At 62.0% G+C, this 16,614-nt stretch overlaps 1 protein-coding gene across 9 annotated transcripts in view; it reads right to left on the reverse strand.

Annotated features, from left to right (window-relative positions):
• ITGA5 (integrin subunit alpha 5) overlaps positions 1-16,614 on the reverse strand; it is a 69,011-nt gene that overhangs the window by 15,798 nt on the left and 36,599 nt on the right. For all 9 annotated transcript variants that reach the window (XM_073318281.1, XM_073318282.1, XM_073318279.1 and 6 more), the window contains exons 4-18: positions 16,435-16,558; positions 16,007-16,068; positions 15,099-15,144; positions 14,761-14,886; positions 13,563-13,607; positions 12,758-12,801; positions 10,880-10,936; positions 9,798-9,850; positions 7,020-7,228; positions 6,399-6,590; positions 5,145-5,190; positions 4,390-4,497; positions 2,654-2,709; positions 1,422-1,576; positions 977-1,114 (exon numbers count right to left, since the gene is read on the reverse strand). In XM_073318281.1, coding sequence (XP_073174382.1) covers positions 977-1,114; positions 1,422-1,576; positions 2,654-2,709; positions 4,390-4,497; positions 5,145-5,190; positions 6,399-6,590; positions 7,020-7,228; positions 9,798-9,850; positions 10,880-10,936; positions 12,758-12,801; positions 13,563-13,607; positions 14,761-14,886; positions 15,099-15,144; positions 16,007-16,068; positions 16,435-16,558 — 1,461 coding nt within the window. The remainder of the gene's footprint in view (positions 1-976; positions 1,115-1,421; positions 1,577-2,653; positions 2,710-4,389; positions 4,498-5,144; positions 5,191-6,398; positions 6,591-7,019; positions 7,229-9,797; positions 9,851-10,879; positions 10,937-12,757; positions 12,802-13,562; positions 13,608-14,760; positions 14,887-15,098; positions 15,145-16,006; positions 16,069-16,434; positions 16,559-16,614) is intronic.

Genomic DNA, 16,614 nt, shown 5'->3' on the forward strand with positions numbered 1-16,614 from the left:
CCCTTAGCTCCTGGGGCACGACGAGAGAGGGATGGGCACAGCACAGTCAGCCAGGGCCCCATAGAGAGCTGGGGGACCACACAGCCGAGACCCGTGGAGCACACACATGGGGAGCCACCCGGCCCCATGGTGCCCTCCTGGGCCCCATCTCTTCCACTGGTGCATCAGGGGTTGGGGATGGCAGTGCTGGGGGGGGTGGGGGTGAGTGTTTTATTTCTGCCTGCCCTACCTTTCAATTACCTGAAAGGGGGTTCCAAAGAGGATGGCTCTAGACTGTTCTCAATGGTAGCAGATGACAGAATGAGGAGTAATGGTCTCAAGTTGCAGTGGGGGAGATTTAGGTTGGATATTAGGAAAAACTTTTTCACTAGGAGGGTGGTGAAACACTGGAATGCGTTACCTAGGGAGGTGGTGGAATCTCCTTCCTTAGATATTTTTAAGGTCAGGCTTGAGAAAGCCCTGGCTGGGATGATTTAGTTGGGGATTGGTCCTGCTTTGAGCAGGGGGTTGGACTAGATGACCTCCTGAGGTCCCTTCCAACCCTGATATTCTATGATACGCCCGTGCCAGGGCCAGCCGGAAACAGAACAGGGCGGGAAGCAGCTGGGAGCTGGTATGCGGGCTCCACGGGGGGGTGCTAAGGAGCCTGCGGCCTGGGGAGAGGCACCTTCTCGTGGTGAGACTGGATCTAGGGGACCTCCCGAGGGCACAGCAGGCAGGAAAGCCCCTGGGAAATGGCCCTGGGCGCCCGATTTGATCCCTCCCTCCCAGGGCCTGGCCCTGCTGACAAAGCTGGGCTGGCAACCCCCCAACTCTGAGATCCAAGCTGGGGCTCCCCTACCCCGGCCAGGTCCTGCCACCAGAACAGAGCCGGGAGCCTGTAGCCGTCAGCACCCGCTACAGAGGAGCCCGGGCAGCGTGGCGCCAGTCCCCCTGGGAGTTGGCAGCAGGTCTCCACCCCTCTCTCCCCTCGCACCTTCCGCTCGATGTAGCTCTTGGTGAGGTAGTTGAGGATGGGCTGCAGCCCGTGGGCGTCTGCCGGGGCCTGTGGGTCCAGGACAAAGCTCAGTGCCACGTGGATGGAGGACAGCTTGTCGCGGAACTCCGACTCGTTCTGGGGAGAGAGGAGTGCTCAGGGCAGCACAGACCCGGCTTTGGCCCAGGGCTGGCGCAGGCCAGGACTCCCGGGGCACTCCACTGCCATGGCAGCCTGGCCAGCGCAGACCTTCCGTGGCCGTGAGAGCTCAGGTGCACTGGGCAACGTGCGCTGGGGAGCTAGAGAGAACCACAGGTCTGGCAGCCTCCCCAATGAGCCTCCTATACCCTCCTCACAGGCGAGGGCTGGCTCTGAGCCCCCTGGGGAATCAGGTGGGTTACCCCAGTGCAGGGTTGTGGCTCTCGGCTGGGCTGACCCCACTTACCCGGAGGTAGATTTTCATCTCCCTGCACTCCTCCAGGGCGCCATTGTGCACCTTGATGGTCTGTGCCAGGTGAGGCTGGCGGGAGTGCAGGAACAGCGCCCGCTTAATGGCCCCCTTCTGCTTCAGGTGGTCCAGGTGCAGCTCCACAGTGAACCCTGTCGAGGGAAGGAGAGGCCAGGGTGACTGGAAAGCTCAGGGGCCAGGGCAGTTCTGCAGTCACGGCTCTGGGACTCAGCAGCACCCCACTAACTCCCCACCTCTCTTCACAAAGGCACCAGCTGGCCTCAGAAGGGAGCCCTTCATCTACCACTGACATGCAGCCACCTCTGGGGTGGGGCTCAGCAGCTGTTTAACAGCACACAGCAACCTTACAAAGCAGTTTAGGAAGTAAAGATAAATTCCTGTGTCCCACTGGAATTAAGGGGAATTTAGAGGCAGAAAGAAATTACCCAAGTCTGAACTGAATGAGGACACAGGTCACCAAACAGGTCACCCCAACTGCGGGAAAATGTTAATGTTCCCTCTAATTTTTGACAGGCTGTGTGTGCAAAAAATTTCTTCTGTGCAAATTTTTGTGTGCGCGGGGTTTAGGATCTGTGTGTGCACATACACACGCACAGCTTAGAGGGAACAGTGATCAGAGCATCTTTAATACCCACGAATAGCCAGGACCTCAGTGTTACATCTCATCTGAAACACAGCAGTGTCCCCACGTGCTGGAGTCAGCATCGACTGCGTGGGGAGAGTGCCCTCTGCTGAGCCCTCACCCCACTCCCTGCAGCACAGTGCCCCATCACCGTGCTGGGATACTGGTTCAAAAATTAATCAGGTAATAAATGACTGAGAGCGAGTTACCAGCACTTCATGAACAGCGACAAACTGAGGGAAAGTGGGTAAATGACTTGCCCCAAGGGAGCAGCACAACTGAGTGTAGGACCCAGGAGTCCTGGCTCCCAGATCAGTGCCTCAACCATGAAACCACCTTTCCTTAGGGGGACAAGCACCCCCTACTGACTCACCAACACCAGTATGCGCTGCCCCCTTTGTTCCCACCCAAGCCCTGACCTTGCTTCACTCACCTACCCCGCACTAAAATGGACACGCCCCCACTGGCTGCCTGGTTTCCCAGTGCCCCAGGACAGTGAGACTCCCCAGACCAGGGGATTCTGGGAAGATCTGGGGCAGCACTGGGTTCCTGGCTGCTCTGACCGGCGCCCAAGCTCATTACTCACCGATGGAGTCGGGCACGTGCTTCCCCGAGGCGTTGAGGCAGAAGCTCAGGTTTATGCTGCCGAGGGGGGAGAGAGAGAGAGAGAGACATGCAATGAGCCTGGGGCAGGACAACACCTGGCAGAGCCTGCCAGGGCCCTGCCAGAAACAGCACAGGGGCAGAACTTACCCACTGAAGGGACAATGGCTCGGGAGCCCTGTACAGACCCGGCAACCCATGTCGGTGCAGATGGTCAGTGGCAGAGCCAGGAGCAGGACGTAGGAGTGCTGACCCCAAGTCCCGGGCTCTGCCCTCCCCTTAGTTACCCACTCCTCTGGGAAGGTGGATGGAGAGAGACGCCCTCCTCATGGTGCAACAGGGAAACTGAGGCACAGAGCAGGGAACTGATCCGGCCAGAGTCACTGGCAGGGCTGGGAATGGGCACGGGGCCCCTGGTCTACACTATGGCCACAAGTTGTGCTCCTACCAGACCTGGGCTGCCCCAAGGCTGGGCGACAGCTAGACCCAAGGGGGAGAGCCCTGGAGCCCTGAACCCAGATCCCAGGATCTTCAGTTACCCCAGAGCCAGTGACAGCTCCAGGGCTGCCGCCTCCCCACTTTCAAATAGCCCTCAGATTGCTGCCCCCCCAATTCCGGAGTTACGGACCTATCCCAATCTCGCACCCTGTCCTTGGTGCAGCTGTGAGCTGGCTACCAGGAACCCCTGGTTAATCGTTAACCCCAAAGGCAAGCAAACCACTGGAGGTGGGAGCAAGATCATAATCAGAGCGAGGGGATTCTTCAGGTCAAATCCTTCCCAGGGTGAAGGGTGCGGAGGGCTGCTACAGCACATAGGGGCATCAGGAGCAGCACCTGACTGGCCCCTTGAGGCATTCCTGCTGCCCTACCCCCTGTAATGCTGATCCTGCCAATCCTTCCCACCACCACTGCCGATACCCCTCCCCACCCTCTCCCCCCTTCTAATGCTGATCCCCCATCTGCCCCCACTCCAGGGCTGAAGCTGCCTCCCCCTAGCTGCCCCGCCCGCAGCCCCAAGGTCCAGGCCGGACAGCCAGCGCCCCAGCTCCCTTCAGCTGGCTGCAAGTGCCTCACGATCGCTCATTCATGGAAGGGGAGGGCAGGCTGCCAGCAGCCCCTGTTGCTGAGCAACGGATAAATAGCTTGCGATAAACAAACCCCCAGCAGGCCCGGGGGACATTAACCCCCCACGCCTCCCTGGAGTGAGACCAACGAGCCGCAGGGGGCAATTCACACACGCCCTATGCAGCTACGCGAGGTTACACCCAGGGGGCTGTTGGGGGGGGTCCCCCCCCAGAGCGGAGTTCATTGGCAGTGTTTCAGTGAGGCCAGCCCCAGCACTGGAGTTCATAACAAAAGCTAAAAGGAGACGCTATTTGCCCGACACCCGCTTAGTCCCGCTGACGGGGCTGGGGCCGTCTGCCTTGCCGGGTCCTCATGCACACTATGCACAGGGTGCGCTCCCCACCACCCCACACTGCAGTGCAGCCACCTCTGGGGTGGGATGCAACAGCTGTTTAACCACAGATGCGGCAGTGCAGGGCAAGAAGCGAAGGAGAACCCAACAGCCAGGCACCTCAGCCGAGACTCTCAGACAGGCAAGCTGCGTCAGAAGAAGTCGATGGAAGCAGCGCCTGTCTGGAGGGAGGCCCTGAGCCCCGCCCGGTGCTCTCCACCCCCTGCCGGCAGGGCACATCTCGAAGGGGGTGTGTTACCTACCAGGCCACGTGGGCGTCGGTGCCCTCCAGCGTGCAGGATCGCTCTTCAGGGTTGAACATGGCGGGGAAGATGTTGAGGGAGGCGCTGGCGTAGACGATGGGGCGGCCTCTGTGGGGGGGGACGGGGGGGCAGGAATGACAGGGAAGATGGTCACACGCTATATTCACAGCCTGAAGGGACTAAAGGAGGGTTGGGACTGGGCTGACCCTGAAGGGGTGATGGGAAATGGGGCCAGACAGCTCGGACGCTGTCTCTTCTGCCTGCAGAGGGGCTGGCTCCCCGGCTGGTGTCAATCAGCCCCATGCTTCTCTAGGGCTGGGCCATTCACACAAGAGAGGATCTGACTCCAGATTGAGCCAGTTGGGCCAGGAATCCCCGGAGCAGCTGCTTCCCCTCCCCGCCATGCCCAAAGCGATGCCAGCCAGGAGCCGGGGATGCCCATGGCTCAGGCTGGCTCCCATGCCATCCCCCAGTGTTGCCAACACCCTAGGAAACAAGTTCCAAGCTGGCTGGAGAGGACCACCGCTTGGGTAACCTCCAGCTGGGGGCAGCCAGCATAGGGCGGGGGCAGACGGTTAGGTGGGCACAAGGACCCGGTGTGCAGAAACACCATGGTGGGCTGGGGCAGCGTTGTCTTTAGATTCCCACAGCCCATGGCTGAGGTCAGGCCTGGCGTTGCTGACCCACACAGTGTGGGCTCCTGGAACCAGCCCCCAAATCCCCAGGAAAGAGCCCAAGAGAGGAACAGCACCTACCGGTACACCACGGCCGTGTCCACTCCGAATGCACCCACGATCAGGTCTGCAGGGCAAACACACACACACAGATCAGCTGGATCCCGCGGCAGGACAGCATCCCTAGCAGCCAGAGCCCACAGAGAAGGGGAAGCAGCATATGGGCAGGGCTCCATCAGTGCTGGGGAGCGAGCAGGGAGCTCATCGCCAGGGGGACGGTAGATGTGCACCAGAGGGGAACGAGCAGGGAGCTCGCTGCCAGGGGGACAGGGCAGGGTCTGCACCAGAGGGGAGACAGCAGGGAGCTCACTGCCAGGGGGACAGGGCAGGGTCTGCGCCAGAGGGGAGACAGTAGGGAGCTCACTGCCAGGGGGACAGGGCAGGGTCTGCGCCAGAGGGGAGCGAGCAGGGAGCTCGCTGCCAGGGGGACAGGGCAGGGTCTGCGCCAGAGGGGAGACAGTAGGGAGCTCGCTGCCAGGGGGACAGGGCAGGGTCTGCGCCAGAGGGGAGCGAGCAGGGAGCTCGCTGCCAGGGGGACAGGGCAGGGTCTGCGCCAGAGGGGAGCGAGCAGGGAGCTCGCTGCCAGGGGGACAGGGCAGGGTCTGCGCCAGAGGGGAGCGAGCAGGGAGCTCGCTGCCAGGGGGACAGGGCAGGGTCTGCGCCAGAGGGGAGCGAGCAGGGAGCTCGCTGCCAGGGGGACAGGGCAGGGTCTGCGCCAGAGGGGAGCGAGCAGGGAGCTCGCTGCCAGGGGGATGGGAGGAAGGTGGGCAGGCGAGTGGCAGGTTATCCCATGGCACTCAGCACCGTTCCAACTGGCACTAAGCTATCCGCAGCACCTCAGCCTGGCCCAGGGACACACCCAGGCTGCGCTAGCCCAGCAGCTGTCAAGTGTAGTCTCCCCCTGGGGAGAGACGGGCACCGCATCCCAGCAGGAGGCGCTAGAAGCATCACTTGTCCCAGATGCACATTGCTAGAACTGGGGGAGGGGAGGGTGCAGGAGGCAAGAACGGGGAGCCCAGAGCCAACCAGGGATGGAGACACGGACAGGCAGGCAAGGGAATGGAGCCTGCCAGGAACAGCGCCTCCTTTTGGAGACAGAGAGCAGTGCAGCCTCCAAATAGCCAGTTCAGGCACCGGGCACGATCTGTGCTCAGAGTCATGATGCTGGCTGCTTCTCCCGGGGACCAGGTGGCTGACACCCCACCCCCCATGGGGACTTAGAGGACCAGGCAGTCACAGGGGGCAGAGCCAAGTCTCCCCTGCGCCAGCCCTCACCTGGGTAGCCGTTTCCGTCCAGGTCCTTGGCTCCGCGGAGGGCAAACCCAAAAAAGTCAGGCGAGCGGCTGGGCAGCCAGTGCCCCTTCAGGACCTGGGAAGGCTGGGTGTTCACCCCGCCTGCCTGTCCATTGTACACGTACACCACGCCCTGCTGCGCATCCCCGCCGAACGGCGCCCCGATGCCAATGTCTGGAGGGGAGACAAACACCAAGGTCAACAGAGGAGTGTGAAGCACCCTGAAAGAGCCAGATCCCGCTCCCATCCGTTGCCCCCAGCACAGGCAGCAGGGAAACGGACCTAGGGGTTTATGGCTGGGAAAGACGGCCAGCCACCAGGAGCCAAGCTCATCCATGGAGCCATCCCTTTCAATGCCAGGCAGCGAGGGCTGCAGGGACTGACCCTGCCCCTGGTTTCTATCTCACACTCCTGCCCTCCGAGGTGGGCGAGGGCCGCTGGGTCTCCACAGTTGGTAATTCCACCCGGCAGGGGGCTCCAGCACCGGGCCCCTGACACGCGGCAGGGAGTGGTCAAACTACACCAGCGCACATGCCTAGCTTAAATCCCGTGTCGGCTGCAGCCAGCAGGGGGCGACAATCACACGCGCGCATGTGCGCTAACCATTATAGCCATCCTGATCCAGGTCTCCCAGTGGGACGACGGTGCTCCCAAAGCGGCCGAACTCCTGGTGCCCGGTCAGCACCATGGAGGCATTGGGCTCCATGCCGCGGGGCTGCTGCAGGTAGATGTAGACTCTGCCCACCTCCTGCACCCGCCCGTCCTCTGTCTTCTCCATGAACAGCGGGGCACTCACCAGCAGGTCGTCCAGGCTTCGGGGTGGAGGGGAGAGAGAAAGAGAGAGCAGGGGCTTCAAATCTGTGCTCATGCTAGAGCAGCCGACAGGCCCAGAGGGGCACTGAGGGCTGCCGAGCCGGTGGGTAACTCGTCCTTCCACCACATGTTCAGCAGGGGGCGACATTCACAGCACACTGTTGCTTGGTGGTGCTGCTCCAGCAGCCAGGTCATCCGCAGCCCTGTCCCTGGCCCTGGGCAGAGAGGAGCCTGGGGTGTGCGTGGGTGTTTGGAGAGTGAGCCCGCCTCACATTCACCCCACGACGGGGGCTCCTGCCCAAAAGGCTGAGCCTGGCTCCCCCTCTGGGCCTCGCAACCTGCTGGAGGGGTGGCCAGGCCAGACCCAAATGATGCTGCAACCCCGCATGCTGGAGCAGGGAGCCAAGCCCAGCCCCATGGGAGGGGAGCCGCCACTGTGGGGTGCACTCACTCTCCAACAATCCCTCCCCCACAGTGCCTCCTCTCCACTCCGGGCCCACAAGCCACCTAGAACTGCCCCCGCCACAACTCACCACGTGTCAGGCGTGACGGGGCCCTGACTAGAACCCAGGAGTCCTGACACTCCACGAGACCCCTGCTCCAAACCACTGTACCCCACTCCCTCCCAGAGCTGAGACCAGAACCCTGGAGTCCTGATTTCCCAGTGCCCACTTGGGGCCCTGGGGCTTGCCACCAACATGCTGCAGAACCCGAACAGCCATTTGCTATAAAGCCTCTCGCCCTGACAGCTGGGAAGAAAGCTTTTTTTAAAAAAAACCATTTGTGTCGTGTTAACTCTGAAACCTAAGGACAGCCACTTCATGTGAGTTTTTAAAGCTCTTCCACAGCCAGTTAACACCTGCAGGAGAGGACAGAGAGGGCAGCTGCATGGCAACAGCTGCACGTGTGTCTCATGCTGGCATGTGTGGGTACAGCTGTGTTGTGGTGGGAGCTCAGACATTCTCTTTGCCATCCCAGCCCCTGCTGGAGGTACCATGCAGTCGCCCGGCCTGAACCTTGAGAAGGCAGCTGGATTGGGGCCACAGGCACCTGCCCGTGGCAGATGAAACACCTCCAGCCTTGGGAGCCAAGTCCCTTTATGGGGCTGGGGCACAGAGCAGGGTCACCTGGCCCCACAGGGTATGTCTGCACAGCAATTAAACACTCATGGCGGGCCTGTGCCAGCTGGCTCAGGCTAAGGGGCTGTTTCATTGCGGGTTAGACCCTGGGGCTCGGGCTGGAGCCCGGGCTCTAGGGCCCTGTGCAGCGGGAGGGTCCCAGAGCGAGCGAAACAGCCCCTTAGCTGGAGACAACGGCAGGGGCGGGTATCTGACTGCAGTGCAGACACACCCAGTCATTGCCAGGGGGGCCCAGGGGTGAACCCAGGGTGCAGCCCAGTGGGGAGATGTCCGCATCCCCAACCCCAGTCCCATGCGGTGCTAACCAGGTCCCTGCTGGCAGCCTTGGCCTAGGCAGAAAAGGCCACACAGCCCTGGCTGAGCAACCCGCTCCCCCATGGGGCTGGGGAGAAGCCGACCCCCTGGCTCCAGCACTGCCACCGGGCTCCATCCCCTTCACCTAGTGAGACCCAGAGGCTAGGATCCTCTGGGGTTCCCGTAGCCCTGTGAGTGTGCGCGCACAGAGGGTGTGTGCATAGGTGTGCACGGGAGGGTGGGGGTGGGGTGTGTGCACGCGCACGAGCAGGGGGAGGAGTTGTGTGCGTGTGGGAGGGAGGGCACGAGCAGGGGGAGGAGTTGTGTGCGTGTGGGAGGGAGGGCACGCGCACACCGGGGGATGAGTTGTGTGCGTGTGGGAGGGAGGGCACACGCACACCGGGGGATGAGTTGTGTGCGTGTGGGAGGGTGGGCACGAGCAGGGGGTGTGTGTTCAAATCAGATCTGGGCCTGCTGCAGGAGGCGCCAGGAGCCAAGGGCTGAGGGGAGAGGAGCTGCCACTCCCACCCCCACTTCCGCCCTCCCTGGAGCCCGCTCCTGCCCACACACCCCCTGGCCCCTGCTCCCACACACGCCCCCCCCGGCTCCGCTCCCACCCACACACCCCCTGGCCCCTGCTCCCATGCAGCCCCCCGGACCCCGCCCCCTCTCACACACCACTCCAGGCCCTGCTCCCGCCTACCCCACTCCCACCCTCTACCCTGCTCCTGCTCCACGCAACCAAGGCCATGGTGGGGGCAGGGTGAGGATGTCTCTCAGCAGGCCATATCTTGCAATGAAGCAAAAGGGTTTTGGGGGTAGAGGGGGTTCTCCCAGTGTGTGACCCAGCACTTGGGAGCGGGGGAAACTGGGGTCAGGGATGCTGCTCTGTCCCATCCTCTACGACAGGGGATGCTGCTGGGTCAGTGGGCTCCGAGCCCTGCCCCCCCCCACCCCTGCACTACACAGACCCCCATGTGCTTCCCCTCCCCCACACACTGCTATGCCTCCGATGCCGAACCCCCTTCCCCCACAACACAGCCCAGCCCTTTTCTGCTTGACCCAACTGCCCCCCTTAATCCGTCAACCCCCAGTAATGGCACAGACAGACCCCAGCTAGCAGGGCCCCACTCACCCATCGCTGTTCACGTCAGCAGCAGCCACCGCGTAGCCAAAGTAGGCCGCCATCTAGGGCGGGAGAAAGGGAGAGCTGGGTTCATCAATTAGGCTGCAGATTCCCCATGGATTCTGCCCCCACCACTCCCCCGTCCTGCCACAAGTGAGGAAACCTCCCAGGGCGGGGCCCACATGAAAGGCTGAGGGCCAGGGGCTCCCTCCCGTTCGGCCAAGCCATGGGCTGGTCCCGGCTCTGCAGCAGGTGGGGTGAAGCAGGGGCTCCGGGCCGACTCCCCGTGGTGAGCAGGGGGCTGGTGCATCCGATCCCTGGCCTGAGACAGGGATGCTGCCAGGATGACAAAGGGATTTTCAAAGCTCCCCTTTCTAGACGTCGTCCCCTCCCCCCGTGCTGGTGCAGATACCCTGAGCCTGTGAGGAACCAACACCACACGGCACCAGCTCCCCATCTCATCCCCAGCTGCTAAACGCCATGCGAAGGGACAGGGCCCAGCCGCTCTGGACAGTGGCACTGCCCTGGGCTCTGCCCCTTTGCAGCCAGGGATGCAGCCAAAGTCACCTCTCTACAGAGGCAGCTGCTGCTGTTGGGGCCATGGGGCCACCAGCCTGGGGAGAGCGCTCAAGAGACGATCTTTCTATAAACATGCCACCCACACGCCAAAACAGTGACAGGCCCCTTGCCCGCTGGCTTGGGTGGTATGTCTGCTGTTTCTCGTGCCCTGGCACAAATGCTGGGAAGGGGGCTTTTTCCCATGCTGCAGGAGATAATTCACCCTTCTCCCCTCACAGACAGGGTTATTTCCAACAAGGGAAGCACTTCTAGCCCCATGCACCCCCATGGTGCTACCCAGGGGCCCTCTGGGTCAGTAACACATGATCTGGGTAAGGGCCATGCCCCTCCCCCTGGGAAGAGCTGGCAGCTCCTACCCAGCAAGGGGCCTAGCATGCATTGCCTGCCACCCATTGCCCATGGGGCTCGTTCGATCCCTCGGGGTGGCCTCATTCCAAAGCCCTGCTCAGACGGCAGAAGAGTCCCTGCCATGCACATGGGCCTGGCTCATGTGGCCAGCGCATCCTGCTCACCTGCTCTCCAGAGAAGTTATACAGGGACTTCATGTCCGATCCATTCAGGACAGTGACCTGGCAAGAGAAGACCCAGGTCTCAGCTCGGTCGCCAAGTCCCCATCCCAAGCCCGCAGGGCAGAACCTCTCTGACCGGGACTCACTCCCATCCCAGCCCCCAGGTGGTTTCTATTCTCCTCCTCTGGACGGTTCTGGCCCCGGCAGCCCCTGCTCACTCCACTGCTCTGCTGACCCAGAGCGCAGGCCGAGGATCTCACCTGGTGTTTGCAACTTTGTCAGGTAAAAAATCCAATTCCCACTTCTCTGGCGCCTCACCTCTGAGGGGCTCTACTGGTGATGCCCACAGCAGCTAAGCGCCCTCCCCACGTAAAAGATGGGAAACCACACCAGAGAGGAGTCATGAGCCCTCATCCCCACCCCCGCTCTAACCACTAGACCCCACTCCTGCCAAAGCAGAGAGCAGAATCCTGGGGTCCTGAGTCCTAGCACCTCTCCGCCCCCACTCTAACCTGTAGACCCCACTCCCACCAAAGGAGAGAGCAGAATCCTGGGGTCCTGAGTCCTAGCACCTCCCTGCCCCCACTCGAACCTCTAGATGCCACTCCCGCCAAAGGAGAGAGCAGAATCCAGGGGTCCTGAGTCCTAGCATACCCCCCACCCCGCGCTCTAACCACTAGACCCCACTCCCCCAAGAGCAGAGAGCAGAATCCAGGGGTCCTGAGACCTAGCTCCTCCCTGCTCCCACTCCAACCTCTGGCCCCACTCCTGCCAGATCTGAGAGCAGAACCAAGGGTGCTAAGTCCCATCTCTCTTCTAAAACCTCCCCTGTCATCTTTAAGCTGTGGGAGTTTGGGGAGGGGCCTTGGCACAACTCGGGAGTTCTTGGGCAGTCACCCTGCAGCCAGCCCCCGGGCAGCGGCTCTGATGATGCCGCATAGCAGGATTCCTGAGCAGGTCACAGGAAGGGCCTGGGATGTCGACAGAGTGGGTGATGGGGTCACATGCGTTGGGGGTGACCACAAAAGCCCTGGGTGGGCTGGGCCTTCTCCACCCTCTGTTTCCACCCTCCTTCCTCCGCGCCGTCTCCACCCTCTGTTTCCTCACTCGGCCTTGGCTCAGGCTTTGGTCAGTCACAGTCTGTCTAGGCTGCACCCACTGCTGCCTTGCCAGCTGACCCCAGCTTGCAGGGCTCAGGCTATGGGGCTGTTTAACTGTGGGGCAGACATCAGCAATTGGGCTGGCACCCAGGCTCTAGGACCCTGTGAGGTGGGACGGCTCAGCATCTACCCCACAATTAAAGAGCCCCTTAGTCTGAGTCAGCTGGCCTGGCCGGCTGTGGATGTTTAATGGCTGTGGATGTTTAATCGCACTGTAGATGTGCCCTCAGCCCTGCCCGGGGAAGTGTGTTAGTTACTATGGAAACAACCAAATCAGCAGGATTGTGGGGCTTAGCAAGGTCCATTCTTGGGGGTAGGGGAGCTTGTACCGGAGCTGGCAGGCAAGGCCCTGCCCCGCCCCGCACAGCTGTCCTGCAAGCAACAGCTGATGACATGAGCACCGTGCCTCCCCACCCTGCTGACACCCCTGGGGTGCAAGAGCCCTATGCGGGGGCAAAGTCAAGCTAGTGAGAGCAAGAGTAGGAGAACGGAGCCAAACCATCCACTTCTGGGGGGCGTAGCAGCACTGGGAGCAACAGCCCGAGCCAGCCTGGTGCAAGGGGCTCCCAGGGCAGATGGAAGGAGGGCCCAGTCTAGCAGAGATGTAGTTGGAAAAGGACAGACCCAGAGCATTTGGGTGCAGCCAGGTGGAGAGACAGGGGGGCTCCCTTGGCCCCCAGGGGAAGAACCCCCACCCTACTGCCCCAGCTCAGGATCTTACGTAGCCGTAGGTCAAGTTTCCCTTGGGAACGCCAGCCACAAAGTCTGCAAAGGAGCAAAGAGATACGGGTCCATTAGCTCCAGGTGGGTCCTTGTGGGCAGCTCAGCCTGTGCGATGCTGGGGTGGGATGGACAACACAGACAAAGCCAGGCCAGCTCCCCAGGAAGATGTGACCCTGGGCTGTCCAATGCCACATCCCAGGGTAAAGCAGTTCACCCACAATTTGGGGGGTGGGGCGGGGGGAGAGAATCCTAGAGCCCAAACTCCAGGGGGCTGAAGCCCTAGCCCACCCTTCACCCACTGATAGCTCACTCACTGTCTCAGTGCAGGAGGACTGGCAGATCGAACCAGAGCCCTGGACCCCAACCCACCCCAAACTCAGCTATCCGGCTATTTCTCAAGTAACACAGGGCGAGCATGTCACAGCAGCTGGCCCACCAGGGTAATGGCCTACCTAGTTGCTCTGAGGGCAGGGTGCTGGAGATGCTGGGTTTGAACCCTGCCCAGGGTGGCATGGTACGCTCATTTCTGCTATTTATGCTGAGCCCAGCCAGGCCCCACGGTGGGAGCCAGCCTGCCCTGTGCAGCTTCCTGGCCCGGCTGGCCAGACCCAGGAGCATCAGCTTGGCCTCCTCCATAGCAACTGCTTCCTCAGAGCACCTGGGCTCCAACCAGCACTTGTTCTGCCCCGGGACTGACCCTGCCACATCTATGGGGTGTTAGAAAGGGGGCAGAACTTGTGGAGGGGGCTTCAGCAATTACTCTCCCTTCCCCACCGACTCCAGAGAGCTCAGCATGGCAGTACCTTCGGTAGAATCCCCGCTGAACTCACCGACGGCCACAGAATACCCTGCATGGGGAGAGGAGCAGAGGGGTTAGGCTCCAGCACCACTCAGCCCCTGGCCCTTCTGTCCCCATTGTTTTGGTTAGACCCTATATCAACACTGGGCAGGAGGAGCTGGCTTCTCAGTGACAGGCTGATGGATTAAAAGGGAACCACACAGAAACACTCCTCACCTGCTTTGCTCTGCCCCGGAGAGGGGTTAGTTCCTGGGACAGGGCACTGGGTGACGGGATCGGGGGCTCCATGACTTTGGCAAGCTTCAGTCCCTCTCCATGCCTCACTCATCCATCTGTGCCAAGCCATAGGCTGAGTCTGCGCTAGAGGAGCTCCCTGGAGCTGTTCCCTTAGTTACTGTCTGTAACACGCCAGGGAGCAGCAGGGTCTATGGCTGGAGCGCGGGGCCTGGGAGGCAGGGACTGGTATCTAGTGGTTGAATCGGGGCGGGGCTGGGAGTCAGGACTCCTGGGTTCTATCCTCAGCTCTGGGAGAGGAGTGGTGTCTAGTGGTTGGACCAGGGTAGGGCTGGGAGTCAGGACTCCTGGGTTCTATTGCCAGTTCTGGGCAGGGAGTAGGACCTAGTGGTTGGAGCTGTGGGAGGTGCTGGGAAGCAGGACTCCTGGGTTCTATTCCTGACTTTGTTGCATGTCCTTGAGAGTAGTACAGCTTCCATTTCCCCAGCTATAAACAGGAACACGCCCAGCCCCCCTCCCCCGAGGAGCACCCCCAGCCCCCCTCCCCCGAGGAGCACCCCCAGCCCCATCTCCCACAGCTCACGGCAGGTGTTGCCTTGCACCCCTCACAGGGCAGCACTCGGCGAGCAAGACCGGCTTTGGGAACTTCTGTCTGTTTGGCACTGGGGAGCAGCACTCAAGTCTCAGCCCCTAAAGCTGGCAGGATGGCCAGGTGCAGTGCCTATACCCAGGCCTGGGGAGTAGGGACTACCCTGGGCAAGGCCCAATTCCCCCTGTCTTTCCCGGCCGAGACTGCCCATGAACCTGCAGTGAGGAGCCTCAGTCTGTTGGGAGCTGGGCCAAGACCCCCACCTCACTTCCCACAGGCACCTAGATGGGGTAACCAGCCAAAGACTGGGGGCCCTCTACATTCAGCTATCCCCTCCCACACCCAGAGGGTACCTTCCCCCACCAGCCGGGGCACTCACCCAGATAGCTGTCGTCATAGATGGGGGCGGCCTGGCGTGTCTGCAGCTGCCCCTGGGTGCCCAGGATTAAATACTCGGGGTAATAGGCCTCCTTGATCTGCTCCTGCGTGGCTGAGATCACCTGGCCTGGGGGGAGATGGGGCGGGCAGCTGAGAGTCCAGCGGGGAGGAACAGGGGGAGAAGTGGTACCCCAGGGAGGGGGTCGAACAGGGAGAAGATGGGGAGGCCAGTAGCAGGGGGTGGGGGAGGGGAAAGACGGTGTGGGAGGCCAGTAGCAGGGGGAGAGAGGAGGAGAAAGACGGTGGGGGAGGCCAGTAGCAGGGGGTGGGGGCACTCACCTTGCCAGAAATAGCTTCCAGGGCCTCCCAGAAGCACTCGCCCCGTCTGCAGAGCAAAGAGCCCGGTCAGAGCCACAAGGTGAGATCCTGCCTGGGAGTCGGGGGGAGGGAAGAGACTATCCCCAGCAGTGTCACTGGGTTCACCCCTCCCCCACCAAACCCCTACCGCTCCCCCCTTGGCCACAAGGGAGGCAGCTGACTGAGCAGGTTCAGTGTCCCCCCACCCCGGAGCTGGGGAGGGAGCGATCTCACAGGGGGATAGCAGAGTGGGGCAGGGCTGGTCTCTGCAGGCCCAGCTGCAACGGGCAGAGGGGGGCCCCATGCTGCCCCCAAAGGGGTCAGGGAGACACAGGAAGGGCTGCTCCTCTCTGTGTCCCCTCGGGCATGAGTGACACCGCCAGAGACCTGCCCTAGCACCCAGTGGAGGGGGAGGGGTGAGAGCAGGCAGAGACCCACCCAGCTGGCCCAACAGGGCAATGACCTGTTTGTGGGGCACGGGGGATGTGACTGGGGTGGGCCGGAGGTATTGGGGGGCTCCTCACAAGGCCCCACTCCCAGCATCCAGCAGCTCCCAACACGCAAGGGGTTGCACATAAGAACATGCTCCCTCTAGGGGGGCGCCCACAGAGAGGATAAGGGACCTGCACCTGCTACCAGCTAGGGGAGTGCTCCCGTAGGAGGTTCCTGTTTGTGGGTCTGGGCTTGAGACGCAGCTCTGTGGGGCAGGAGGTACCAGAGCCTGCAGCCCGGGACCTAGCCCCCTAGCCCCACTCAGGGGGGTCTGACTGCGGGAGGCCCCGGTGAGGAACTCAGCAATCCCCCATACACATGCTGGGGGCAGCAGGCAGGGGGCGCTCTGCTGCTACTAGAGCTCAGGGGCGCAGCTGCACGGCATCAGGGCCTCTCACCTTGGTGAACTCAGCGCTAAAGCCACCCTGGCAGTAACCCTGCCCTTCCGCCGAGTCCAGATCTGCAGAGAGAAACACCCATGAGGGGCGAGAGGTGGGACGGGGGGGCAGGAGGCTCTGACCCTGGACACCAGCACCCTGGGGTGGGATTCTGGGCTCCCACCCCCCTGCTCCAGCCGCTAGGCTCTTCTCCCTGCTTTCCCAGGTAACGCTGTCCCCACCCGCTCTGACGCCATCCCCTGGGAACATGTGCCCAGCCCAGCGCTGGGGCTGTGAGGGAGGCCTGGGATGGAAAGATTTCCTGATTACCCCTTAAAGCAGGGATTATCTGCTGCTGGGGGAGCCAAGGGGTTTGGGGGTCTCCCGCCCACTGCCCCCCAGCCCAGCCCCAGGAGGGAGCACTTTCCCCCCCTTCCCTGAGCCGGTACCTGAGCGGCAGGGTGAATACTCCACGAACTTGGTGAAGTTGCTGACAGACAGGTAGCAGGTACCAACAGGGTCTCGGCCAGATTCATCCTTGAGGGTGCGCCAGCTGTACAGGGGGGCGCAGGCCTGGGCAGGGATAGAGCAGCTGGGTGAGCAGCAGTTGAGGACAGGGGAGACCGAGC

The sequence above is a fragment of the Lepidochelys kempii genome, chromosome 20 (assembly GCF_965140265.1).
Source record: "Lepidochelys kempii isolate rLepKem1 chromosome 20, rLepKem1.hap2, whole genome shotgun sequence".
Classification (NCBI taxonomy): domain Eukaryota; kingdom Metazoa; phylum Chordata; order Testudines; family Cheloniidae; genus Lepidochelys; species Lepidochelys kempii.